Genomic DNA, 10,193 nt, shown 5'->3' with positions numbered 1-10,193 from the left:
GCCGCGGCGCGGGGCAGCGGCCCCTTTAAGCGGCGGTTCCGGCCAGCCCGGCGGCCCCGCCCCCGCCGGCGGGAAGCGGCGGAGGGGCGGGCGCATCGCGCGCCGCCGAGCCAATCCCGCGCCGGCAAAGCTCCCCGCTCCAACTTTTACGCGCCAAAAGTGTCGAAAGGCCCCAGCGCCGCACGTGCTCTTCCGCCGCCCGGGCCGGGACTAGCTGCCGGCGGGAAAAGCGGCGGCGGGGAGAGCGGGGCGGGGCTGCGCGCCGCCGGCCTCCGCGAGGGCGGGCGGCGGCGGAGCGGCGGCGGGGGCCCTCGGGGCGGGCGGCGAGGCGGAGGGATCCGCGGGGAGCGCGGCGCCCGAGCGGCGCGCGGGCTGCGGCGGCAGAGTCGGGCGCGGGGCCGGCGCGCCCCCCCCGCCGCTCCGCCATGGTGGTCCTGCGGAGCAGCGCCGCCCGCCCGCCCGGCCCGGCGGCCCGCGACAGCCGCCGCTGCCGCCGCCCCCCCTTCGACCTCATGGACTCCAGCTCCGAGTTCATCTCCTTGGAGCCCCCCTCGCTCGGCAGCCGCCGCATCTGGACGCGCTCCGGCGCCGCCTCGGCCGCCGCCGGGGCGGCGGGATCCAGGGGGAGCAGAAGAGGCGACGGGGCCGTGAGTACCGGGCGGGGGGCGGGGGGCGGGGGTGGAGCGCCGGCTCCTCACGGCTCCGCCCCGGCTCCGCGGGGAGACGGGCCCGGGCCCGGCGGGGCAGGCGCTGGGCCGCGGGCGCGGGGGGGGCGGGGCGGGGCGGGTGGGCGCCGCCGCCGGGGGCTGCCGGTGCCGGCCGGGGGCTTCGGGAGCTGGCGGGGCGGGGAGCTGGGAACGCCGGGCCCGCGCGCAGACGCACGGGCGGGGGGGCTCACGTGGAGGGAGAAACGGGGGCAAAGGCGAGCGCTGGGGGAGCGCCCGCGGCTGCGGCCGCGTGTGGAGCGGCGGCCGCGTGGCGCTCGGGGTCGCCTTCCGCGGCCGGCCCGGCCCCGCGGCCCCGTTGCCGGTGGCCCCGCAGCTGAAGGCGGGCTCGGCAGCGCCCCTGGCCCGGGGCGCCGCTGGCGGCGGCTGAGAGACGGGCACCGGCTCGCCCGCGGGCCCGCGAATGAGAACTTTCGGCGCGGCCTCGTGGTTTGGCGCGTTCCCTCCCCTTCCCCGTTTGCTTTGCCCCCGCGGTGCGCCTGCCTAAAAAGTTGTCTTGAGAAGGTCCGACAGACCGCTTGAGCTGCGGCAGCGCTCGTGGAGAGAGCGCTCGCTGTTGTGATGAAGGAAACGCATCAAAACCAGCACTCGACACGAGGTGTACGTGACGTGGGACTGCGTCCTTGGTGGCCTGAAGCGCCTGTGGAATAGTGCTTAGTCGAGTGGGTGCAGGTGCTGCTTGGGGTGCTTTAAAAACAGAGCTCTGCTTAGAGACCCGTAGGTAGTTGAAGCCCTTCTGTACTTCACCTAGAAAGGGTGAAAATTGTACTGAAGCTTTTTCTGCTAGGGTAGAGGAAAGTCGCCAAAGAGACAGCTTACGTGGTCGTAAAGGGTCTCAAGCAGTCCATGGTGCCTGCACCTCGGTGTTGCTGCTCCAGTAACTGAACCGTTTCACTTTGACAAGTTCCTTGGTTTGGCTGCAGCCTTCAAAAGCTAAAACTCTGCTCTGCTCTTTCCAAGTCAGGATCTGCTCCGCAGGGTGTCCCGCATTTCCATGACAGATGAAGGCGGACCAGATCCAGCTCAGAAGTGGTCTGCTCTTCAGGGGAGCCCTGCCCTGGAGTGATGCTTGTAGTGGACCCTGTTTCCTTCCAGCAGAACTCTTTCAGGATTTTCAGTTGCATGGATTAATTTTGGGTTTTTTTCTTCATTATTTTCAAGACTGCTGAACTAAGAAGGAAGAAATCCTTGGGGTAGTTGGGTTTTTTTTCTTTGCAAGCAGTCGTGGAATCTGCGTAAAGATCGCTGCTTTGCTTTTGCAGTCTGCGCTAGAAATGGCTGTCGGGCTACAGGGAATTCAGCTGCCGGTTGCACATGGGGGAAGGCTCTGCACAGTTAGGCAGATAAAACAGCTGGCACGTTTTCAGTGTGGAGAACAGGAATGAGGAAACTAAATGTAAACTTTTCACTGAAACCCAAGCAGAGTCATCGCTATGAAACGGGCTGTAAGGTTATTCTTTGGTTTGGTTTTTTTATTTCTTTTCTTTTGTGTTTTTTTTTTCCCTTTTTCCAGACCTTTCCCATGCTTTGAGGTATGGAGTCATTCTTTCTTCATTGGTAGGATGGCTGGGCTTTGCTGGAGCTTTCTAACTGCCGAGACAATGCAGAAGTGCCCGAGATGACAGAGATGCTGCTGCTGGTGCTAGCTGCATGTTCAAGTCCTAATGCCTCTTTCCTGTCTTGTTGATGTGCAAGGACTTGGTGGTGGCGGCTTTTGCAGTTTTTCTGATACCGGCATGCAGTCTATCTCTAGTTATTGAGCTTATTTCATCCGTAGACAGTAAGGAGCATATGGCAGTAGGTCTAAGGTAAACCGTCACCTGATGGGTTTATCGTCTTCCAAGTTTCCAGTCCCAAGGAGTCCCATGGCAGATCCAAAGGGTTTACTGCCCCTTTGGAAGCCGTGTATCTGCAGGTCTGTAACCCTGGTGTAATACACCAGGCTGAACAAGAGTGTTGTCTTGTGACCTGTATTTGAGAGCAGTGTGCTCCAGAGTTCCCTTTTTGTCTGGGCAAAGTGGAAACTGGCACTCTTCCAGGCTAAGCCTTCAGGCTCGCCTGTATAGGGACCTCAGGAGCAGAGCTCACAGCCTTTTTGCCTGAGCACATTTATCTGTTCTGATGGTGCTTCAATGCAGAGTTACTGCCTCAGAGATCCCAGCTAGCTAAACACAGTTTTTGTAAAAAGACTTTAGAAACAATTGCTAATTGCTTCCTATAGCATGAGAAAAGTAACAAAATAGGAAATGCTTTCAAAATTTGAAGTACTTTACAAAATTCTTTCATCCAGTTGCCTTATCTTTCCAGTTGAGCCACTTGCTTCTGCTGAACTTGGCTTCTTGAGTGTGGTTTTTCAGCCTGATAGGGTTGATAAGAGTTAGTTACTCTTGCTCTGCTGGCAGCTTGCTGGAGTTGACGTAATGGTTCTTGGTGTCCGCCATCTCACTGAACTGGGATGCCTTCCTACAAATGGAGGACGGTCAGTTAGCAATATGCATTGTTACTGCTTTGCCTGTGTCCCGATTTGAGCCGAGACTAAGGTAAAGAGAAAATACAGAGGATAAAGAATATCACAAGTATTGTATCGTGAACGTTGCGTTAAAAATAAATTTAAAAAAGCAAACAGGCGCCTAAGTATACATAGGAAGGTTTCCCAGGTCACTATACTGTTTTTTTCAAACATGTGTGCTGACGTTCTCTAAGTGTTTGTTGTTCTTCTTGGCAGCTCATGGCTTGGACGGGCGTAGTCTTCGCTGGGTAAAAAACTGGTTGGGTGGCCGAGCCCAGAGAGTAGTGGTAAATGAAGTCCAGTTGGCAGCCGGTCACGAGCAGTGTTCCCCAGGGCTCTGTTTTGGGGCCAGCCTTGTTTAATATCTTTATCGATGATCTGGATGAGGGGATTGAGTGCACCCTCAGTAAGTTTGCAGATGGCACCAAACTGGGTGGGAGTGTCGATCTGCTGGAGGGTAGGATGGCCCTGCAGAGGGACCCAGACAGGCTGGATCAATGGACTGAGGCCAACTGTATGAGGTTCAACAAGGCCAAGTGCCGGGTCCTGCACTTCGGTCACAACAACCGCATGCAACGCTACAGGCTTGGGGAGGAGTGGCTGGAAAGCTGCCTGGCCGAAAAGGACCTAGGGGTGTTGGTAGACAGCCGGCTGAACATGAGGCAGCAGTGTGCCCAGGTGGCCAAGAAGGCCAACAGCATCCTGGCCTGTATCAGGAATAGTGTGGCCAGCAGGAGCAGGGAGGTGATTGTTCCCCTGTACTCGGCACTGGTGAGGCCACACCTGGAATACTGTGTCCAGTTTTGGGCCCCTCAAAACAAGAAAGACATTGAGGTGCTGGAGCGTGTTCAGAGAAGGGCAACAAGGCTGGTGAAGGGTCTGGAGCACAGGCCTTATGAGGAGCGGCTGAGGGAACTGGGGTTGTTTAGCCTAGAGAAGAGGAGGCTGAAGGGAGACCTTATCGCTCTCTACAACTCCCTGAAAGGAGGGTGTAGTGAGGTGGGTGTTGGTCTCTTCTCCCAAGTAGTTAGCGATAGGACGAGAGGAAATGGGCTCAAGCTGCGCCAGGGGAGGTTTAGACTGGAAATTAGGAAAAATTTCTTCACGGAAAGGGTGGTCAAGCATTGAAACAGGCTGCCCAGAGAGGTGGTGGAGTCACCATCCCTGGAAGTGTTCAAAAAACAGGTAGATGTGGCACTTGGGGACATGGTTTAGTCTAGTCTACCCTTGATTGGTTTAGTGTGGATTTGGTAGTGTAAGTTAATGGTTGGACTGGATGATCTTAAAGGTCTTTTCCAACCTAAACAATTCTATGATTCTATTCTTTCAGTCTGGGATTTGGCCCGGAGATTTGTGGCACGTATTATTGTAGTCATCTCTTAACTGATACGGCAAACCTTTAAGATTTCTCCCAAGGGATATTTGCTTCTAGATCAATGAAGTAGAAATATCCAAAGCGGCAGTTATAACTCGGGTATCTTGGAGTTTAAGCAAGCTAAATCTTCCAGAGTTGCTCCCAACTTCGGAGTCTAATTTCACAAGCAATCGTGTATTTAGAAATAAAGTAATCTTACTTAAGAAGTTGTCCTTATTTGAAAGCGCTGTGTGTTTGGAGGAGCTGAATCTGGTAGCCCTATGAACAGTACAGGTGGCCTGATCCTTCTTCCCTCTCTGGCTGATCAGGACGAAAACCTGTTAGTGGGAAAATACACACAGAGATGCATATATGTAGTACGGATCTCCCTGTTACTTGGTCTTGGGCACTGTCGTGGTTTAGCCCCAGCCAGCAACTAAGCACCACGCAGCCGCTCGCTCACTCCCCCTACCCCAATGGGATGGGGGAGAGAATCGGAGGAGTAAGAGTGAGAAACACTCCTGGGTTGAGATAAGAACAGTTTAATAATTGAAATAAAGTAAAATAGTAATGCTAATAGTAACAGTATAATAATAATAATAATGATACACGAAGCAAGTGATGCACAATGCAATTGCTCACCACCCGCTGACCGATACCCAGACAGTTCCCGAGCAGCGATCGCTGCTCCCTGGCCACCCCCCCCCCCAGTTTATATACTGAGCATGACGTCATATGGTATGGAATAGCCCTTTGGTCAGTTTGGATCAACTATTCTGGCTGTGCCCCCTCCCAGTTTCTTGTGCGCCTGGCAGAGCATGGGAAGCTGAAAAAGTCCTTGACTAGCATAAGCAGTACTCAGCAACAACTAAAAACATCAGCGTGTTATCAACATTCTTCTCCTACTAAATCCAAAACACAGCACTATGCCTGCTGCTAGGAAGAAAATTAACTCTATCCCAGCTGAAACCAGGACAGGCACCCAGTCTGTCTGTAGCTGCCCCCAGTGCCTGGGTCTCCCCAGGGGCTGGCAGCTGCGTGTGTAGGCCCCAGAGGTGCACAGCCGTGTCCCAGCTGCTGGTGTTCAGTCCCCACGCGTGTGCTCGCGCACGCACACGTGTACTGCGTGTATCCCTGTGGAACTGTCCTGAGGTGCTCAGTCAAGCCAGTAAGTGGCCCCGGCTGGCCTGGTCTCCCAGTCACCCCGCGCGCAGGCGCAGCCAGGTCCCTGGCCCAGACCCGTGGCCTCCCTGGAGCTGCCCCCGAGTCCAGCGCTGGGCTCAGACCCCACCCCCGGTCTCTCCAGTAGCTGGCCCAGACTCGTGGCCTTTCCAGTACCTGGTTCCCAAACTCTAGCCCTAGCTACCCCAGCCCCTCACGCTGGCTGCGCTGGCTCAGTGTCTGCCGGCGATGGTGCGGGCCGTGAGGAGGTGTGGCCCCTTCTCCTGTCACTGGCACTCGACCTCTGTGCCCCGGGACACAGGTGGGCCGGACTGTGGTGATCGGTGTCCCGCCGTGAGTCGTTTTCTAGGCGGAGGCTCCCGCTCGGTCTGGTGGGTGACCCCCGAGGCCTCTCCCGCCCGTGCCCCGGGGGGGTCCCTCACCCTGGAGCCAGGCCTCGGGCTGGCCAAAGGCCTCGCGAGGAGCGGGGCCGGGCTGCTCCCCCCGCGCTGCGTTACCGGGCTGCCTCTGCCCGCCGGTGCTTCTCTGCCGCTTTTCGTCATGCAGATTAGCCGCTAATCACGTCACCTAGCATTACTGGTAGTTCCCAGGCATGCCTGTAGATTTTGTAGGATGATATGTGAGCCATAGTCATAGCAGCTGTAGGAATGCCATTGAGTACGTTTGTAGGTGAGAGAACATCGTTATTTCTTGGTCTGGGCTTTTTTTCCTAGCTGTCTCAGCGATGAGTGCTGAAAGTATTGGTTTAATACTCCTATGTGTAAGCGTGCACAAAGACCTGCCTTCTTCAAGTGAACCTAGGGCTCTGTAAAATTAAGAATTAGTTGAAAGGCTTTCTGTTACAATTTCTTTCTTAAGATTTGCTTTGAGAGGAAAAATGTTAAAGGTGACTCTGACAGATCAGACTGCCTCTCATTAAGCTTTAGGTCTCGTTACATCCGTCTGTGCTGGATCCGAGAAGCAGAAAATGTCTTTAGGGGTTTCATCGCAGATGCCCAAATTCAAAAGCCAGCTATGGGAGGCATCTTGTGAGGCCTGGCTCCACCAGCCCGGGGTACTGCGGGAGGGGAGGTGCTCTCTAAAACGAGAGACAAAGGAAAGGTGATTGAAATCCTCCTCATGTAAAAGGTCTGTCTTATGATGAGAAGTTGTCAGGTTGTTGTGGTTTAACCCGGCAGGCAGCTAAACACCATGCAGCTGCTTGCTTGCTCTCCCCAGTGGGATGGGGGAGAGAATCAAGGAGAAAAAAAAAAGGTAAAATTCATGGGTTGAGATGAAGACAGTCCCATTAAAAGACAGTAAAGAAAGGGAAAATCAATAATAATAATGATAAAAGAATATACAAAACAAGCGATGCACAGTCCAATTGCTCACCACCTGCTGACTGATGCCCAGCCCGTCTCCGAGCAGCGATCGCTGCCCCCCAGCCGGCTTCCCCCAGTTTATATACCGAGCATGACATCACGTGGCATGGATTAGCCCTTTGGTTGGTTTGGGCCAGCTGTCCTGGCTGTGCTCACTGGCAGGGCATGAGAAGCTGAAAAGTCTTTGACTAGTGTAAGCACTCCTTAGCAACAACTAAAACATCAGTGTGTTCTCAACGTTATTCTCATCCTAAATCCAAAACACAGCACTATGCCAGCCACTAGGAAGAAAATGAACTCTGTCCCAGCCAGAACCAGGACACAGGTGAACATTGGGGACGGCTTCTTCAAGGTTGGCTGAAGAGAAGACCGTCAGACAGTTAGAGGATTGCCCAGCTCTGTGGCTCAGGGCTGACTCCCCAGCAGCGGGTGGCCGCGGCTCTCATTGCGTGGCCCTACAAGGGCCTTGCGCGTGCATCGTTGCCCTCCTGTAGCGACCTTCTTCGCGCTTCTGTCATCATCTCCATCAACTACAAATGGAAGTACCTCTCGGTAAAGTTAGTGTCAAGAAGTAGAAGAACCTGGTCTGTTTTATGCCCTCTTCAGTGTGAGATTTAGCTTGGTGTACTCTTAATGAAACTTTGGGTTGTAAACCGAACGAGCCACCTCTCACGGTCATCACAGCTTTCCTCACGTAGTAAAAGTGATAGTAGTCATCCTCCTTGCAGAAATACCAACGTGACAAGATCAACGGCAACAAAAAAAAATGTAGCTTGAGTTCTCTTTGGTTTCCCGTGGATAAATGCCATCCTCCTGAAGGAAATCTTTGAATGTCCTTCCAAATGGAACGGAGGTAGGAGCAAAACTCTCCTAACTACACTTGAATCCCAGGACATGCAAGGTCAAGCTTGACTGCTCCTCTGAGCCAATTCTGAAATAAAAGGGTTTTGTTTTTCCATGAAAGTTTATATGAAAGGCTTTGCCGCAGTAATTTTTTCAAAGGATATTAAGTTGTCCACAAGAAAAGCGTGGTGGAGGGGAGCTTTAGCTTTGAAAGCTGGTTTGTTGGTTTGTTGGTTGTTTTTTTTTTTTTTCTGAGAGCTACTTCTTGGTGCAGAAGTGGTTCAAGGCTTACCTGCCATTAGTTGCACCAGTATGAAGTCAGGAGAGTTCGAGAATAAACTTGCGTAAATGAGGGAGAATTTCCTTCTTAGCTTAACATACACGGTTCAGATAAATACATTCTTCTTTCCCTAGGAATTTTCCGCTGGCAAAATTGAATGCTTCAATGGACACTGTTTAAGATCAATGAGAAAAAACATGCCGCCTTGTTCAGACTCTAGCTTTGACAAAAGCATGGAAATATTAAGTGAAAATGTCAGTCGAAGACACTTTACGAGGTACTGTATTTGTAGGTGTCCAATCTCTGTTCAAGTCCTAGAACTAAAAGGAAAAGTGAAAGCATGCCCGACGAGTCATGTCATGATAAATCTACAGCCAAAAATCTGTGGGGGAATACGATTACGTTAATATCCGGGCCAGTACGTTAGAACTAGAATCACTCTTCTTAGTCAAAGTCTTGTGCTTGTATAAAAACCAAGCATCTTTTCCCAACTCCTTTGAGATCTCTCCTCCAGTTTAGTTACTGAGATGTTGTTTGCACCGTTGAGACTTCAAGGTTAGCAGGTTATGAAAGTTATGTCCTTATAGAACTGCCTGCCTGTGGTACGCAGCAGACTTGGGATCTGAATCCTCCGTGTGGTCCACAGGCTTTTCTTTGCATGATGTGGAGCACTGGATTATAAACTTGGTCGGTTCCCTAGTCTTGATGGGGAACAATACGATACAATACAATACAATACAATACAATACAATAGTTCTATGCAGTGATTCTATACAATATTATCCTATATAGTCTATACAATTCTATACAATAATTCTTTTCTCCCTTCTCTCCTCTGCCTTCTTTCTTAATGTAGGCAGTTGGCAAAGCCAAAATCAGACCCAAAAGAAGAAGAATATAAAGAAGGTAAGTAGTGGTAACTCCCGAGGATTCCTTTTTAGCCTGTTTCCCGAGAAGGGTTGCTTTTGGTCACTCCATTTAACTTGGCCCCCAAAACTTCTGAGCTCATCAGCCAAAATCAGGTGCAGTGGTGAGAGCAGATCTCTCAAAGACAGTGAATTTCCTGTGAGGTTTATGAGAAGAGGTAGGTGCAAATAGGAGGATATGCTATCAATTCCTTTGGGCGTGGGGAGAATGCAGTGTGAATTCTAGGCTGCTCTTAGGCACTAGAGAATCTGTTCCTTAGCTCAGGTTTCTTTGTGACGTGGATTTTCTGGAGTCTGCAGGACACAAATTAATTGAAAACCGTTGTTGCAAATAGGAGGGAATATTGCAGTATTATAATATATGGGAGTTGAAAAGGAATTCAGTCATGAGGCGCACAAACCCACTGACACGGGGAAGTGTCGCTGAAGTTCAGCGATTTACCTTGGAACCGAATTGCCGTGCTGAGTACCCCAGCAGGGTGAAGGCCTGAAATGCACTTTGTGTGTGGTAATTCAAGTTCTAATTGTGCACTACTTTCTCACTGACCTCTCCTGACTGTTTTAATGATGCAAGTAACGGAACCGTGGCAAAGGATGCTGTGTGGTAAATACTGGGCAGATCTCTGTTTAAAGCAGGCAAGTGTTTGAGTTGTTTGGTATTGAGGAGTTTATCTTGAGACATTTGTTATCTTGTAGAGCTTTTGCGTCATGATGCAGAAAATGAAAGTGATGCATGCTTAAACAGCGTACTAAAAACATGCATCTTAAGAAGAGACTTCCCACGTAGACAATTTTTTAAAAAACCTATTAGATACAAGTTTACATGAATGGAGTAGAAACACCTTAGAGAGAGGTATTTGTTGGTTTTCGCTTTTCCAGAAAGAAGTAACTGGAATAAACTTGCCCCCTACATGGAACAAAAGTTGTGTGTTTGTTTTCATCAGATTGGCTTTCCAGTCTATTAAAAAGTTGTCGTGCAAGTCATGCTTGTAAGTAGGTAGTTTAAACAT

At 51.6% G+C, this 10,193-nt stretch overlaps 1 protein-coding gene across 1 annotated transcript in view; it reads left to right on the top strand.

Moving 5' to 3' along the window:
• The first annotated feature begins 425 nt into the window (after positions 1–425).
• LOC142597276 (ATPase family AAA domain-containing protein 2-like) overlaps positions 426–10,193 on the top strand; it is a 45,399-nt gene continuing 35,631 nt past the window's right edge. The window contains exons 1-3 of the mRNA XM_075728249.1: positions 426–647; positions 8,392–8,534; positions 9,114–9,163. Coding sequence (XP_075584364.1) covers positions 426–647; positions 8,392–8,534; positions 9,114–9,163 — 415 coding nt within the window. The remainder of the gene's footprint in view (positions 648–8,391; positions 8,535–9,113; positions 9,164–10,193) is intronic.

This window comes from Pelecanus crispus, chromosome 2 (genome assembly GCF_030463565.1).
Source record: "Pelecanus crispus isolate bPelCri1 chromosome 2, bPelCri1.pri, whole genome shotgun sequence".
In the NCBI taxonomy this organism is placed as follows: domain Eukaryota; kingdom Metazoa; phylum Chordata; class Aves; order Pelecaniformes; family Pelecanidae; genus Pelecanus; species Pelecanus crispus.
This window is presented reverse-complemented; position numbering and strand designations above follow the sequence as displayed.